The sequence below is a fragment of the Mustela putorius genome, unplaced genomic scaffold, assembly GCF_011764305.1.
Source record: "Mustela putorius furo isolate JIRA1106 unplaced genomic scaffold, ASM1176430v1.1 tig00003834_pilon_pilon_pilon, whole genome shotgun sequence".
In the NCBI taxonomy this organism is placed as follows: Eukaryota; Metazoa; Chordata; class Mammalia; order Carnivora; family Mustelidae; genus Mustela; species Mustela putorius.
Genome location: NW_025421987.1, coordinates 132,079,752 through 132,098,166, shown reverse-complemented (window position 1 = coordinate 132,098,166; position 18,415 = coordinate 132,079,752). Strand labels below are relative to the sequence as shown.

Below are 18,415 nucleotides of genomic sequence, written 5' to 3'. Positions count from 1 at the left end.
TTATAATTGATGAGATACTTGAGTATATTACAAATGTAATATCTAACATATGTGATTATATTATAAAGCCTTAACATAATACTTTTCTTTATCTTTGATAAACTCCAGAGATAGCTGCAATAAATAATATACTTACAGGACAACGGAGAATTTCCTAGCCACTTAGTAATAATTATATAACTCAGAGCTATTAAATCATGAGACGAATAACATAAAAAAGCAAAAACATATGAAATAAAAACCCCACCAGTATTTCACTGCCAAAACCATCATTACTGACATTAGTTTCAAATCACTAGTGAAAAGAAGGTAAAGTTTAGAGAAAAATATTTATTCTTTTTGCACACTGAATATAAAGAAGACATATTAGTCATGAGGAAAATGAAAATTAAAACCACAATGAAATAACACTACACATCTACCAAAACAGCCAACTCTCATTCACAGCTGGAAGAAATATAAATTAGTACAACCACTTTGGAAAACCGAAAGCTTCAACTAAAGCTCCATATACATACACCTTCTCACCTAGCAATTTCACTATTAGATATATATCCAACAGTACTGCATGTATTTGCTCACCAAAAGCAGGACCCAGAACTAGCCCATATGACTATTAAACACCTGAAATGGGGCTAGTGTGAACTGAGATGTGCTGTAAGTGGAAATTACACACCAAATCGCTAAGACTTACTCCGAAAAAAGTAGTATGTCGTACATATATTTATGATTATGTTTAAATTATAATATTTTGGATATACCAGCCTAAACAAAATATATTTGGGGGGGGATTTTGTGAGGGTTTTTTTAAAGATTTTATTTATTTATTTGACGCGGGGGGGGGGGGCAACTGAGCAGGGGGAGTAGCAGAGGGAAAGGGAGACGGAGAGGGAGAAGCAGGCTCTCTGCCAAGCAGGGAGCCCAATGCAGGGCTTGATCCTGGAACCCCTGGATCATGACCTGAGCTGAAGGCAAACGCTTAACCAACTGAGCTACCCAACAAAATACATTTTTGAAAATTTAAATTATAAAATGTGGCTACTGGAAATTTTAAACTGCATACATGGCTGCATAGTACTTTCACCATACAGACAAAGCTTTATTTCACTAGCCCTGGACATTTGGTTTGCTTCTATTCTTTTACTGCTACAGCAAAACTGGGGAATCAGATTTTAGAACATTCATCCTCACACTCATCATAATACAGTAGCTAAAACTATATACTATTCCAACACCCAACAGAATATGTATGTAACTTATAGCACATTTACACAATGAAATGCACCCAAATATGAAAATTAAATATCTACAACTATACACGACTATACGGATGAGTCTCACAAACGCAATGCTGCCTATAAACCAGATACCAAAGAGTGCATGTGACTCCAGATACACAGTGCAAAACAGGAGAAACTAGTCCATACTCTCACAGTAAGGATAATGGCTGCTCTGGGAAAATGGTTAACTGAGTAGATGTGTGGATGAGGCTTCTATGGCTGACAATGTCCTGTGAACTGACCCAAGTGTTCAGTGCATGACTACACTGTTTGTGAAGAGTCAGTAAGATATGCACTTATGCATACTTTCTCAAAAGATTTTATTTAGGGGCGCCTGGGTGGCTCAGTGGATTAAAGCCTCTCCCTTCGGCTCAGGTCATGATCCCAGGTCCTGGGATGGAGCCCCACATGTTCTCTGCTCAGCAGGGAGCCTGCTTTTCCCCCTCTCTCTCTGCCTGCCTCTCTGCCTGCTTGTGATCTCTCTGTCAAATAAATAAATAAAATCTTTAAAAAAAAAGATTTTATTTATCTATTTGGGAGATAAATAAAATAAAATAAATTTTATTTATCTATTTGAGCAGCAGAGGAAGAGAGAGATGCAGATGCCCTGCTGAGCAGGGAGCTGACCTGGGGCCTCGATCCCAAGACCCTGGGATCACAACCTGAGCTGAAGGCAGGCACTCAACCCACTGAGCAACCCAAGCGCCCCTTATATATACTTCTGTTGTGTTTTTATTTTATAATCAATAAATATGTTTGAAGGAATTTAGACCCCTGGTATTAAAAGTGATTTTAACAAAATAAACCCTCAGATTTTTAAAAGCTAATGTTATGTCTATTTGGCCTACCTTTTTTTTTTTTTAAGACTTTATTTATTTATTTGACAGAGAGAGACAAAGCAAAAGAGAGAACACAAGCAGGGGGAGTAGGAGAGGGAGAAGCAGAATTCCCGCCTAGGACAGAGCCCAATGCGGGGCTCGATCCCAGAATCCTGGGATCATGACCTGAGCCAAAGGCAGATGCTTAACCACTGAGCAACCCAGGCGCCCTGGCCTACTTTTCCATCCTTCATTTACCTTTCAATCATCAAGCTAAAATCACCTGACAAGTTGATGAGTGTTTCAGAACTGATTTTGTTCATAGTATATAGAGATACACATGCAAATAGTAACAAGCCTAATTTTCAAGCTAGATATTTGAAATATGAAATATCTGAAAACAAGAATATCCCCAAATGTCTTGCTAAGCCATGAACCTGTATTATACTACACAATTCTGAAGAGAGTTATGCTAGCCTGTTTTACCCTAAAGATTTAAGTGGAAAAACAGTACACACAACTAGAAAGTAAATTATCACAGGCAACAAAAGGATTTCAACTAGGAGTTGGCAAAATTTTTTGCATAAAGAGCCAGACAGCAAATATTTTAGGCTTTGCAGGATATAAGGTCTCTGTCACAAACACTCAAGACTGCTGTAGTCAGGGCAAATCCAGTCATAGCTAGTATGTACAAAAAGAACACAGCTGTGTTCCAGTAAAACTTGACTGTATAAGCAGCAAGCTTGACTTAACCTGGGCACTGTAGTCTGCCAACCTCCAATTTAAACTTAGAAACCCTTTTTTGGGGGGCACCTGGGTGGCTCAGTTGGTAGGGTGGCTGCCTTCAGCTCAGGTCATGATTCCCGGGTCCTAGGATCCAGCCCCACCGCAGGCTCTCTGATTGGCAGGAAGTCTGCTTCTCCCTCTCCCTCTGCCTGCTGCTCCTCCCATTTGTGCTCTATCAAATAAGTAAATAAAATTTTAAAAAAGAAAGAAAGAAAAAAGAAACCTTTTTTGGCTCTCATTTGGTCCTGAGATACAGAATTTAAGGGTCCTGTACAGTCATCTCAGTGGCAGCTGCTTGCTTAGGTGAAGGAAAGGAAAGAGGGGCAAAAGGTCCTGCTCCAAGCCCCTCACCCCACTTGCATCTGAGCCAGATTAATCTTTATCTGTTTTACAAACCAGGCTTCTCTGTAACACTAAGTTTGAGCAAAGGGTTCTGCAGCTTTAAAAAAAAAAAAAAAAAAAAAAAAGGTGGGCAGTAGGGAATGACTCTGAAAATTCAGCTGTACAGTCTGAAAAATAAAAATCAGACTACTTGCATGTGGCTATAAAAACATACGAAGACCCATGGGGGAGGAGTCAAGATGGCGGAGAAGTAGCAAGCTGAGACTGATTCAGCTAGCCGGAGATCAGCTAGATAGCTTATCTAAAGATTGCAAACACCTGAAAATCCATCGGCAGATCGAAGAGAAGAAGAACAGCAATTCTGGAAACAGAAAAACAACCACTTTCTGAAAGGTAGGACCGGCAGAGAAGTGAATCCAAAGCGACGGGAAGATAGACCCCGGGGGGAGGGGCCGGCTCCCGGCAAGCGGCAGAGCAACCGCGCACAAAATCAGGACTTTTAAAAGTCTGTTCCGCTGAGGGACATCGCTCCAGAGGCTAAACCGGGGCGAAGCCCACGCGGGGTCAGCGTGGCCTCAGGTCCCGCAGGGTCACAGAAGGATCGGGGGTGTCTGAGTGTCGCAGAGCTTGCGGGTATTGGAACGGGAAAGCCGGCTACAGAGACAGAGCTGACAGTAAGCTCGTAGCTCCGTGTTACCTTGAACCGGTCGCAGGCTCGGTGAGCTCGGAGCGCGGCCGGAGGTCAGGCAGACGGGAGTAACTGGGCGCTGTTCTCTGAGGGCGCACTGAGGAGTGGGGCCCTGGGCTCTCGGCTCCTCCGGGCCGGAGACCAGGAGGCCGCCATTTGTATTCCTGTCCTCTGGAACTCTACAGAAAGCACTCAGGGAACAAAAGCTCCTGAAAGCAAACCCGAGCAGATTACTCACCCCGGCCCCGGGTAAGGGCGGTGTAATTCCGCCTGGGGCAAAGACACTTGAGAATCACTACAACAGGCCCCTCCCCCAGAAGATCAACAAGAAATCCAGCCGAGACCAAGTTCACCTACCAAGGAGTGCGGTTTCAATACCAAGTAGAGCAGCAGAATTCCAGAGGAGGAGAAAGCCAAGCACGGAACTCATGGCTTTTTTCCTGTGATTTTTTTTTTAGTCTTGCAGTTAATTTAATTTTTTCTTTTTCATTTTTTTTTTTTCTCGCCTTCGGGTAAAATTTTTTTTTTTTTAACTGTTACCTTTTTCTTTTTTAACGATTTTTTTACTAGTTTATCTAATATATATATATATTTTTTTTACATTTTTCTTAGGTGTTTTCTTTTTTTAAAATTCTTTTCTTTTCTTTTCTTTTTTTTTTTTTTTTTTTTTTTTTTTTTTTTTTTTTTATTTTTTTTTTTTTTTTTTTTTTTTTTTTTTTTTGTTTTTTTTTTTTTTTTTTTTTTTTTTTCTTTCTTCCTTTTTGAACCTCTTTTTATCCCCTTTCTCCCCACTCACGATTTTGGATCTCTTCTAATTTGGTTAAAGCATATTTTCCTGGGGTTGTTGCCACCCTTTTAGTATTTTACTTGCCCCTTCATTTACTCTTATCTGGACAAAATGACAAGACGTAAAAATTCAACACAAAAAAAAGAACAAGAGGCAGTACCGAAGGCTAGGGACCTAATCAATACAGACATCGGTAATATGTCAGATCTAGAGTTCAGAATGACAATTCTCAAGGTTCTAGCCGGGCTCGAAAAAGGCATGGAAGATATTAGAGAAACCCTCTCGAGAGATATAAAAGCCCTTTCTGGAGAAATAAAAGAACTAAAATCTAACCAAGGTGAAATCAAAAAAGCTATTAATGAGGTGCAATCAAAAATGGAGGCTCTAACTGCTAGGATAAATGAGGCAGAAGAAAGAATTAGTGATATAGAAGACCAAATGACAGAGAATAAAGAAGCTGAGCAAAAGAGGGACAAACAGCTACTGGACCACGAGGGGAGAATTCGAGAGATAAGTGACACCATTAGACGAAACAACATTAGAATAATTGGGATTCCAGAAGAAGAAGAAAGTGAGAGGGGAGCAGAAGGTATACTGGAGAGAATTATTGTGGAGAATTTCCCCAATATGGCAAAGGGAACGAGCATCAAAATTCAGGAGGTTCAGAGAATGCCCCTCAAAATCAATAAGAATAGGCCCACACCCCCCCCGTCACCTAATAGTAAAATTTACAAGTCTCAGTGACAAAGAGAAAATCCTGAAAGCAGCCCGGGAAAAGAAGTCTGTAACATACAATGGTAAAAATATTAGATTGGCAGCTGACTTATCCACAGAGACCTGGCAGGCCAGAAAGAGCTGGCATGATATTTTCAGAGCACTAAATGAGAAAAACATGCAGCCAAGAATACTATATCCAGCTAGGCTATCATTGAAAATAGAAGGAGAGATTAAAAGCTTCCAGGACAAACAACAACTGAAAGAATTTGCAAATACCAAACCAGCTCTACAGGAAATCTTGAAAGGGGTCCTCTAAGCAAAGAGAGAGCCTACAAGTGGTAGATCAGAAAGGAACAGAGACCATATACAGTAACAGTCACCTTACAGGCAATACAATGGCACTAAATTCATATCTCTCAATAGTTACCCTGAATGTGAATGGGCTAAATGCCCCTGTCAAAAGACACAGGGTATCAGAATGGATAAAAAAAACAAAACCCATCTATATGTTGCCTCCAAGAAACACATTTTAAGCCCGAAGACACCTCCAGATTTAAAGTGAGGGGGTGGAAAAGAATTTACCATGCTAATGGACATCAGAAGAAAGCAGGAGTGGCAATCCTTATATCAGATCAATTAGATTTTAAGCCAAAGACTATAATAAGAGATGAAGAAGGACACTATATCATACTCAAAGGGTCTGTCCAACAAGAAGATTTAACAATTTTAAATATCTATGCCCCCAACGTGGGAGCAGCCAACTATATAAACCAATTAATAACAAAATCAAAGAAACACATCAACAATAATACAATGATAGTAGGGGACTTTAACACTCCCCTCACTGAAATGGACAGGTCATCCAAGCAAAAGATCAGCAAGGAAATAAAGGCCTTAAATGACACACTGGACCAGATGGACATCACAGATATATTCAGAATATTTCATCCCAAAGCAACAGAATACACATTCTTCTCTAGTGCACATGGAACATTCTCCAGAATAGATCACATCCTCGGTCCTAAATCAGGACTCAACGGTTATCAAAAGATTGGGATCATTCCCTGCATATTTTCAGACCACAATGCTCTAAAGCTAGAACTCAACCACAAAAGGAAGTTTGGAACGAACCCAAATACATGGAGACTAAACAGTATCCTTCTAAAGAATGAATGGGTCAACCGGGAAATTAAAGAAGAATTGAAAAAAATCATGGAAACAAATGATAATGAAAATACAACGGTTCAAAATCTGTGGGACACAACAAAGGCAGTCCTGAGAGGAAAATATATAGCGGTACAAGCCTTTCTCAAGAAACAAGAAAGGTCTCAGGTACACAACCTAACCCTACACCTAAAGGAGCTGGAGAAAGAACAAGAAAGAAACCCTAAGCCCAGCAGGAGAAGAGAAATCATAAAGATCAGAGCAGAAATCAATGAAATAGAAACCAAAAAAACAATAGAACAAATCAACGAAACTAGGAGCTGGTTCTTTGAAAGAATTAATAAAATTGATAAACCCTTGGCCCGACTTATCAAAAAGAAAAGAGAAAGGACCCAAATAAATAAAATCATGAATGAAAGAGGAGAGATCACAACTAACACCAAAGAAATACAAACTATTATAAGAACATACTATGAGCAACTCTACGGCAATAAATTTGACAATCTGGAAGAAATGGATGCATTCCTAGAAACATATAAACTACCACAACTGAACCAGGAAGAAATAGAAAGCCTGAACAGACCCATACCAGTAAGGAGATTGAAACAGTCATTAAAAATCTCCAAACAAACAAAAGCCCAGGGCCAGACGGCTTCCCGGGGGAATTCTACCAAACATTTAAAGAAGAACTAATTCCTATTCTCCTGAAACTGTTCCAAAAAATAGAAATGGAAGGAAAACTTCCAAACTCATTTTATGAGGCCAGCACCACCTTGATCCCAAAACCAGACAAGGATCCCACCAAAAAAGAGAGCTATAGACCGATATCCTTGATGAACACAGATGCGAAAATACTCAACAAAATACTAGCCAATAGGATTCAACAGTACATTAAAAAGATTATTCACCACGACCAAGTGGGATTTATTCCAGGGCTGCAAGGTTGGTTCAACATCCGCAAATCAGTCAATGTGATACAACACATCAATAAAAGAAAGAACAAGAACCATATGATACTCTCAATAGATGCTGAAAAAGCATTTGACAAAGTACAACATCCCTTCCTGATCAAAACTCTTCAAAGTGTAGGGATAGAGGGCACATACCTGAATATCATCAAAGCCATCTATGAAAAACCCACCGCAAATATCATTCTCAATGGAGAAAAACTGAAAGCTTTTCCGCTAAGGTCAGGAACACGGCAGGGATGTCCATTATCACCACTGCTATTCAACATCGTACTAGAGGTCCTAGCCTCAGCAATCAGACAACAAAAGGAAATTAAAGGCATCCAAATCGGCAAAGAAGAAGTCAAATTATCACTCTTCGCAGATGATATGATACTATATGTGGAAAACCCAAAAGACTCCACTCCAAAACTGCTAGAACTTATACAGGAATTCAGTAAAGTGTCAGGATATAAAATCAATGCACAGAAATCAGTTTGCATTTCTCTACACCAACAGCAAGACAGAAGAAAGAGATATTAAGGAGTCAATCCCATTTACAATTGCATCCAAAACCATAAGATACCTAGGAATAAACCTAACCAAAGAGACACAGAATCTATACTCAGAAAACTATAAAGTACTCATGAAAGAAATGGAGGAAGACACAAAGAAATGGAAAAATGTTCCATGCTCCTGGATTGGAAGAATAAATATTGTGAAAATGTCTATACTACCTAAAGCAATCTACACATTTAATGCAATTCCTATCAAAGTACCATCCATCTTTTTCAAAGAAATGGAACAAATAATGCTAAAATTTATATGGAACCAGAAAAGACCTCGAATAGCCAAAGGGATATTGAAAAAGAAAGCCAACGTTGGTGGCATCACAATTCCGGACTTCAAGCTCTACTACAAAGCTGTCATCATCAAGACAGCATGGTACTGGCACAAAAACAGACACATAGATCAATGGAACAGAATAGAGAGCCCAGAAATAGACCCTCAAATCTATGGTCAACTAATCTTCGACAAAGCAGGAAAGAATGTCCAATGGAAAAAAGACAGCCTTTTCAATAAATGGTGCTGGGAAAATTGGACAGCCACATGCAGAAAAATGAAATTGGACCATTTCCTTACACCACACAAAAAAATAGACTCAAAATGGATGAAGGACCTCAATGTACGAAAGGAATCCATCAAAATCCTTGAGGAGAACACGGGCAGCAACCTCTTCGACCTCTGCCGCAGCAACATCTTCTTAGGAACAACACAAAAGGCAAGGGAAGCAAGGGAAAAAATGAACTACTGGGATTTCATCAAGATCAAAAGCTTTTGCACAGCAAAGGAAACAGTTAACAAAATCAAAAGACAACTGACAGAATGGGAGAAGATATTTGCAAACGACATATCAGATAAAGGACTAGTGTCCAGAATCTATAAAGAACTTAGCAAACTCAACACCCAAAGAACAAATAATCCAATCAAGAAATGGGCAGAAGACATGAACAGACATTTCTGCAAAGAAGACATCCAGATGGCGAACAGACACATGAAAAAGTGCTCCATATCACTCGGCATCAGGGAAATACAAATCAAAACCACAATGAGATATCACCTCACACCAGTCAGAATGGCTAAAATCAACAAGTCAGGAAATGACAGATGCTGGCAAGGATGCGGAGAAAGGGGAACCCTCCTACACTGTTGGTGGGAATGCAAGCTGGTGCAGCCACTCTGGAAAACAGCATGGAGGTTCCTCAAAATGTTGAAAATAGAACTGCCCTATGACCCAGCAATTGCACTATTGGGTATTTACCCTAAAGATACAAATGTAGTGATCCAAAGGGACACATGCACCCGAATGTTTATAGCAGCAATGTCCACAATAGCCAAACTATGGAAAGAACCTAGATGTCCATCAACAGATGAATGGATCAAGAAGATGTGGTATATATACACAATGGAATACTATGCAGCCATCAAAAGAAATGAAATCTTGCCATTTGCAACAACATGGATGGAACTAGAGCGTATCATGCTTAGCGAAATAAGTCAAGCAGAGAAAGACAACTATCATATGATCTCCCTGATATGAGGAAGTGGTGATCCAACATGGAGGCTTAAGTGGGTAGAAGAAGAATAAATGAAACAAGATGGGATTGGGAGGGAGACAAACCATAAGTGACTCTTAATCTCACAAAACAAACTGAGGGTTGCCGGGGGGAGGGGGTTTGGGAGAAGGGGGTGGGATTATAGACATTGGGGAGGGTATGTGCTTTGGTGAGTGCTGTGAAGTGTGTAAACCTGGTGATTCACAGACCTGTACCCCTGGGGATAAAAATATATGTTTATAAAAAATAAAAAATTAAAAAAAAAAAAAAAAAAGACAAAGGACACTACAAAATAATAAAGGGGACAACCTAATAAAAAGGTATAACAATTATAAATATATATGCACTCAACAGGAGAGTACCTGAATAAATGAAACAGTTAAAAACAAAAAAAAAAAAAAAAAAACATACGAAGACCCATTAATTATTTAATTTCACATAACTTTCTGAAAACGTAATGTGTTCACTTGCTTCAAAAACCAAAAAGTGAGTGAAAGATCCCTATCTGCAAGTTCCCGCTCCACCACTCACACCCCCAGATACACTATTCTTATGAACCTGTCCAGCATTACCTGACACATAAACCAATTCAAATGTATTTTATTTTCTCTTTTTTACACTAAAAGCATACTTTACACTGTTCTGTATCTTTCTTCTTTACCATGACTATCTTCAAAATCTCTCCATACTGGGTGGGGTTATGGACATTGGGGAGGGTATGTGCTTTGGTGAGTGCTGTGAAGTGTGTAAACCTGGCGATTCACAGACCTGTACCCCTGGGGATATAAATATATGTTTATAAAAAATAGAAAATTAAAAAAAAAAAAATCTCTCCATACCAATAAATAGAAAAACAAGAAAAAAGAAAAAGACTGTATAGATATAGCTTTATTTATTTCACCAGCCCTAGATATTTGTTTCTTTTACTGCTACAAGCAATTCAGAAATGAATTGGTTAATGTCATTTCTAGCATATGCTAACACATACCAGAATAAATCATCAAAACCAGACTAACTGGATTAAAAGATGTACGGATTTATAATCCAGACCTTTAGAGCAAAACTGCCCCACACAAGATGCACCAGCATGCATTCACAGCCACAGATGAGACCTGTTCTCCCACATGTGCCAACGAAGCATGTTTTCAAAATCCAGATTTTTGCCAACCTGAGAAATGTTACTTCAGAATAGTTTTAATTTGTATTTACATTTATTGAATGAGGATGGGTTTCCAGTTTATTTATCTACTTTTTAGGTAAGTTCTAGGCCAAGTGGGGCTTGAACTCACAACCCCAAAATCAAAAGTTGCGTGCTCTACTGACTGAGCAAGCAAGGTGCCCCAGACAGGTATTTTTTCATAAATGCTTAGGAACCACTTATATTTCCTCATCTGCCAAATTTCTGTTTACAGCCTTTGCCAACTTTTCCATTGGGTTTTTCTTCTCCTCGGTAATATCTGAGTTCTTCATAAACCAGTTCTTCATAAACCAGTCAAGTATTTTCCCCTAGTTTATTACATAAAGACTCAGCTTATGTTATGATGAATTTTTCCTTTTTAAGAAATGGCTTCTAGATTTTAAGTCAGAGTAAGAAAGACTTGTCCCATTTCAGCTTTATAAAGGAATTCTCTCATAAACATTCTATTTTGTCCTACACATTTCAAGTTTGATCCACTTGGAATTTATTCTGGTATAAAAATAACTTTTATTTTCTAAACAGCAAGGCAATTGTCTCTAACATCTTCTGATTAGCTAGGATCTTTTTTACACTAAATTCACAATGTATCAGAGTCTATTTGTATTTTCTATTTGGTCTTTGGTCTGTCTAATCATGTACCAGTACCACTGTGTTTTAATTAGACACAATGTTATATATTTTAATATCTCATTGAATAAGTTTCCCGTACTGTTCTTTTTACACTATTTTCCTGGCTAATAATTTGACAGTTTTTCTAGCTAAGTTTTAGGATCAACTTACCTAGTTTTAAGTGAAAATCTGTTTATTTTAAATCAATAAATTATGTTGAATGTGTAAGAACTGACATCTTTATGAAGTTGAGTCATCCTACCCAAAAACATGACACATCTTTCAAATTCAAGCCCTCCCCTGTGCCCTTGACCAGTGTTTCAAAGTTTTCTATACATAGGTCTCATAGACAACAAATTAATTCCTATGTATTTTATGGTTTTTGTTGCTATTACAAGTGGGGGTCTTTTCTTCCATTGTATCTCCTATATTTATTTATACGAAAGCTACTGTTTTCTATAAATTATATTTATAATCCACTGTCTTCAGTAATAATTCTATTATTTGCAGAGTTTTGGGGTTCTCGTGGATTTTTAAGCTGTATTATCATAAAGTTGTATAGTGAAGATTTTAACTTCTCTTTTTCAATTTATCTATTTCGAATTTTACTCTTTTGTCTAATTATGCTGGCTCATACTGCCAGTATGGTATTAAATAATAGAGTTGATAGTGGACATTTTGTCCTTTCTTTTAGAAGGAATGTTTACATTGTTTCTCCATGAACCATGATGCTGAGTTTTGCGCAGATATAAAAAGACTGGTACACACACACACACAGTGTTAAGGAAGTATCTACCTACTCCTATTCTACTGAATACCGGAAGACTTTTTTTTAATTTAAATTAGCCAACGTATTAGTTTTTGATAAAATGTTCAATAATTCATGAGTTGCACACAACACCCAGTGCTCATCACATCACATCACATCACGTGCCCTCCTAAATCCCCAACACCCAGCTACCCCATCCCCCCACCCACCTCCCTATTTGCAATCCTCAGTTTGCTTCCCAGAATCAAGATTCTCTCATGGTTTGTTTCCCTCTCTAATTTCTTCCCATTCAGTTTTCCCTCCCTTCCACTATGACCGACTCTCTGCACTATTTCTTACAGTCCACATATGAGTGAAACCATGTGATAATTGTCTTTATCTGACTGACTTATTTCACTTAGCATAATGCCCTCCAGTTCCATCCATGTCAATGTAAATGTTGGGTATTTATCTTTTCTGACAGCTGTGTAATATTCCATTGTATATATGAACCACATGAGACTTATTTTCTCAATTGTTTTTTCCTCACCTATAAAAACAATCTTCTTTCCCTTACATGTAAAAAAAAAATACTGAACCAATCATTGCATTACTGGAATAACCACCCTATCCCGGCTTGTTCATGGTTCTTTTTCTAACCATACTGGTATCAATGGTTAAGTATTTTATTCAGGACTTTTGCAACCATATTCATAAGTGAAACTCATCTGAAGTCTGGTTTGTCTTATTCTTTGTCAGATTTTCTTATCAATAATTTGGAGGGGTTTTTTTTAGTCTCTAAAGCCATGTTAAAAGTTCATTAATTATTTGCTTTTCAAATGTTTAGTAGAAGGGGTGCCTAGGTGGCTCAGTCGGTTAAGCATTTGCTTTTAACTCAGGTCATGATGCCAGGCTCCTGGGATCGAGTCCCACATCCGCATTCCTGCTCTGTGACAAGCCTGCCCTATGTCTCTCTCTGTCTCTCATGGATAATTAAAAGGAAAAAAAAATTTTTTTAAAAAGGGCTTAGCAGAAAAAACTCTAAAAACAACACTGCCAAGAGAGAGGTGGAAGGGGATAGCTCTTTGACAGTATCTCCAACAACTTCGATGAAAAACAGTTTAAATGTGAACAGAGGGGTGAATAAGGGTGGGGCTGGTTGAAGGGTTCAACAAAGACTCATGAATATAATAGTCTCTGAGTTCTTTACATTCATGACTATCCTGAAGGACAGTTTGACTGGATATAAAATCCTTGGCTCATATTTGCTTTCCTTGAGTTCCAGTAGCAATCACTCTACTCTCTCCTAGCACACAGTGCTATTAGCCTCAACTTTTTCACCTTTTTATAAATGGACTTGACTTTTTTGCCCAATTGCCTAAAGGACTCCGCCATTACCTTGTAAGGCTAAAAATTTATATGTGGTGTTGACAGTTCTTGTTCATTTTTCCTGACCGTCAGATAAACCTTTCTGATAAGCTTTCACTTATTTTAGGAAAATGCTCTTCAGTAATACTGTTAAGTATTTGTTCTATTCAGGGTTTTGGTTTTTCTTCTTTCAGCAGAATTCAATTTTGCAAATTTGGATCTTCTTTGACCATCTTCTCTTTAGTCCTTTTTAATTCTTTTTTTACTTTGGTTTCATTTTCTTTGATTTCCTCTTTTCTACTCTGTGCTCCTGTTGTCTTCTTCATGGTCTATTCCCCTTTTCACTCCTTCCCATTTCATCTGGTTTCGGTGACAGTTTTGTTGTTCTCTCTTCTACTTGTTTCCTAAATCCTGGCACCTCACATTTTATAATGTCCTGTCTTTTCACCATCTTCCTTGAGCTCTAGCATTTCTGTGTGGGCATTCCTCAGGGTGATTGCCTCCTAACCCTCTTCTCTTTTTTTCTTAACTCATAATGAAATATTCATTCAGAATTTTCATCTGCTCTGTAACAATATGATTCTGGGGAATATTCTCCATCTATTAGATTTTATTAAATTTTGTTCATTTTTCACCATTTTTAATAAGCACTGTATCTTGTACCAATGCTGTGTCAACTCTACAGGTCACTCACCATGGAATAAGTCCTATGCTATGGCCCACCTTTCTCAGCTGCCTCCCTCTGAAGGGTCATAGCTGATGTTTTCTAAGCTATTCACCCGGTCTTCCCCATATTCTGTACCTCTAGTTATACATGAGGAACCTGTCTGCCATTTCAAGGTACACTACTTATGTTTATTATTAGCATTTCTGATATCTGCCACCCTGAACTATTGTTTTAGCATTTCTATGACATCACTGTGCTTCCAGCACCGGCATTTCTGTTCCTTTTCATCTTTAATCTCAGATCACGCAGCTTGCTTGTTATTTTGTAAATGTCCAGGAGGAAAGGGAGGAAATTGCTATTTCATACTGCCAAGTTCACCCCAAAGTCTCCACATACAACTTTTCAAAAGAAAAATACAATTCAATACACAAAATAAACTTACTTTAAGAGTTCATCTCTTTCTGTCTTCCGCGCAAACACTATATCACTGCATTTATTCTGGAATCTGACCAAGATTTCAGTCAGTTCATTGTAAAACTGTAAGCAAAAGAGAAATACAAGTAATAAACTAGAGTGATTTCTTTTTAATCTATAGAGGAACATAATCTAAAGTTCATTAATCATGATTAAAGTTAAAGAACTAAAATAATCTTCCTAAGATAGTCATACCCCTGAGGTTCAACAACTTAATATTGAATATGACCTAACTAAAAAAAATAAAAATTAAAAAATCACTTTTAGAGAACATTTGTCATCAAAAATTAAATGGAACAAGTTGTAAGTTCCACGATGGTGACTATATTTCCAATTCCTAGAGAAAAGTCAATTACTTAATAAATCTATGATAAAAATATGAGACCTAATTAAATGGAAGGATTAATTTGTATATTCACTTCAGAAATATAGGTATCACTTCAGAAACCCTTAGAAGTATTTCCAAAGGCTCTCTGAAGAGTTTTCTCAGTTATCTATTTCAACAAAGCATTTTAAACCAAATAAACTGGTGTCTTACTCTTCTATTTTCAAGGCTGTATAGTATTTCTACCCCCTGTTCACAGGGTTTTACATTATATCCACTGTATTTGTATCAAGATAACTGTACTCAGTGATCATTATGGAGTTAAAAAACCACAAGGTATGATGTACCTAAAAAAATTAAAAATCACTTGCTCTCTCAAAAGCAAAGTCAATGGTAAAAATAAATATAATCACTTCCCTAAGCTATTTAAAGGCAAAGCAAAAAAGTACTTAACATACTTAGTAAGCACCCTAAGACTCAGGCAGATCACAAGTCTATCATCATCCATCAGCACCATCAGCACAGAATATAAAAGCCATACCCCCCTCCTCCCTTCCCCACCACAGATCAACTTCACTTCAACTATTCCTGTTCCCTCATAATTCACTCAAAATAATCAACTTTCGGCGCACCTGGTTGGTTCAGTCAGTTAAGCCTCCTACTCCTGATTTCGGCTCAGGTCATGATCTCAAGGCTGTGAGAATGACCCCCATGTTAGGCTCCATGGTTAGCACCAAGTCTGCTTGTCCCTCTCCCACCCCCCTTCTACTTCTCCCCACTGCTCACTTTGAAAAAGTTCTCTTTTCCCTCTCTCTCAAATATATAAAATCTTTCCAAAAAAATTTTTTTAATTAGTCAATTTTCTTTCTTTTCTTTCTCCTCAGAACGTATCATTAGCCTTTGACATCTCTGTGCTAATTCTTTTGTCTGAAATTCCTACACCCTTTTTGCCTGATGGAATTTACAATTCATTCTTCAACATTCCCATGAAATATTGCCACCTTTAAGCTTTCTCTTGCTCACAATAAACCTCTCAGAGACGAAAGTCATTAGAGCTAGGATTTCAAGAATAATGTGGCACAACTGGAAACACAATTTACTTCTCAAACCATATTTTTTTTAAAAGGAAAACAAAAGTCTTTTATTCTTATAAAAGGACTGATTCAAAAATCAGTTTTAAATGACATAATCCCACAATTTTAGAAATCAAACGTCTCCATTTTACAGAATAGTATCTAAGAAAATATAGAACTAGAAAGCACCTAAAACATACAGTTATTGTATGCTCAAACCATATTTTTACATCTGTGCTGGTGAACTATTATTTTTGTACATCATACCTTCGTGCCCTCCTTCAAATTGGCTACAAGTTCAACAAAGTTGTCATACGCAGTAGCTAAATTCTTCAAAACTTCTTCTCTTAAGTTAGCTTCATTATTAGATTGCTTCATTTTTGAAAACTCCTGGTGTGAGACCTTGTTAAAGGAAAGATTTATTGACCAAATTAATATAGCTCATAACATTTTTATTGTTACTTTGCCAACTACATATGAAAATCGTATGACTGCATGCCAGAATTACTATAAATTTACCAAATATGCTATTTCTTCTGTGATAACACAGTACTTTAAATCTTTCCTTAAAGTAAAAATCCCACAAATTCAGTGGGTATCAAACACAATCAACAATGACTGCAGATTTCTATTAACATGCATCACTCACAAAAAAAAAAAAAATCCTAAACAGATATAGATTTAGTCCAGGTTTATCCTATTTTCTTTACATAAATCTTACTAAAGCATATAAACTTTACCTGAATATTTTTAAGAAGTTCTTCCTGTTTCTTTAGAGATTCTTGGACTTTAGCCGTAAGACCTCCATAGATTCGATCCAGTTCAGTGACAGAAAGAGCTTCTTCATTTATGACACCATCTTGAGCCAAAGCAGTCAAAAATTTGCTTGTCATGTCGAAGTTCACTGATTTCAGGTCATTCTCCAGCCCCTCTCTTTCCTTCTTTACTTCATCAAGATTTGTCAATAAGGATTTTAATACATTTACAACCTAAACAATTAAAACAAAATAAAACCCCTTTGTTTAATTGCCCAAAAAACCCAGAAGCCAATTTCCAGAAGGGAATTATATACAAAGGTTCACTCAGAGTTGGATGATTTCTCAAAGAGCCAAGCATCAACTGTACATCAAGTTTACTTAGAGACAGACATTGTACCTTTAGTGGACTCAGCTTGTAACAGGAGGCAGCAATAATTGTAACAGCACCAAGCACAACGATTTATTGAACATTTACTATGTCCCAGGAACTGTCCTAAACATTTCACAAATATAATTTAACGTAATCCTTCCAAAATTCCATTGGGTACATATTTATTACTTCTATTCCACAGTTGCAGAAACTGAGTCTCAGAAAAATTAAGTAAGCTGCCTAAGGTTACACACTAAGGAGTAGAGGTAAAATTTGAGACCTAAGTCTGCCTAACTCCAAAATCAATCTCTTAACCACTCAATACTATATACCATGTCCCTGTCATGGCTGCAAGGCAGAGGAAGGTGTGTTTCTGCCAAGTAAGGAGATACCCTATTTGCTGACAAAGAGAGACTGAGAGACATACAGACAGACATGTAGATACAGATACAGATATATAAATATGGACAGAGCATCTTAAAGAGAGCCAGAGATGCAGATAAAAAGCTATAAACCATGTGTTTATTTTACATACTGAGAGAGAGAGAGGAGAGGGCTCTTGTACATCTGTTCATATCATTAAAAGTTTTCCATGAGAGAAGGGGGGCAGCAGGGAGGCATCTACGTGGCTCAAACAGTTAAGCGTTGGCCTTCAGGTCAGATCATGATTCCAGTGTCTGAAATCAAGCCCTCTCAGCAGGAGTCTGCTTCTCCCTCTCCCTCTGCCCTTGCCCCTGCTTATGAGCTCTCTAATAAGTAAATAAAATCTTTTAAAAAGGGGGGGGGGGACACCTGGTGACTCAGATGATAAGCATCTGCCTTCCTGAAATTTGTTTAGCTATAAGAAAAATGCCACCTTTTAACTTTCTCCCAGTTATGTCCAAAAAAACTAGAAAGAAAAAAATTAAAAATAGTCAATTAAAAGAAAACTGGGGGAGAAACAGGAATATGCAGAACTGGTTTTAAAAAAAAAAACTAGGGGTACCTGGGTGGCTCAATGGGTTAAAGCCTCTGCCTTCAGCTCAGGCCATGATCCCAGGGTCCTGGGATCGAGCCCCACATCAGGCTCTCTGCTCAGCGGGGAGCCTGCTTCCCCAACTCTCTCTGCCTGCCCATCTGCCTGCTTGTGATCTCTCTGTCAAATAAATAAGTTTAAAAAAAAAACTAGTCTACTAAACA

The 18,415-nt window shown here is 37.8% G+C and overlaps 1 protein-coding gene across 2 annotated transcripts in view; it reads right to left on the bottom strand.

Annotated features, from left to right (window-relative positions):
• The window catches only part of LOC101679153 (programmed cell death 6 interacting protein), an 87,515-nt gene that overhangs the window by 8,331 nt on the left and 60,769 nt on the right, over window positions 1-18,415 (bottom strand). For both annotated transcript variants that reach the window (XM_004774199.3, XM_004774200.3), the window contains exons 13-15: window positions 16,849-17,097; window positions 16,376-16,510; window positions 14,679-14,773 (exon numbers count right to left, since the gene is read on the bottom strand). In XM_004774199.3, the coding sequence (XP_004774256.1) occupies window positions 14,679-14,773; window positions 16,376-16,510; window positions 16,849-17,097 (479 nt within the window). The remainder of the gene's footprint in view (window positions 1-14,678; window positions 14,774-16,375; window positions 16,511-16,848; window positions 17,098-18,415) is intronic.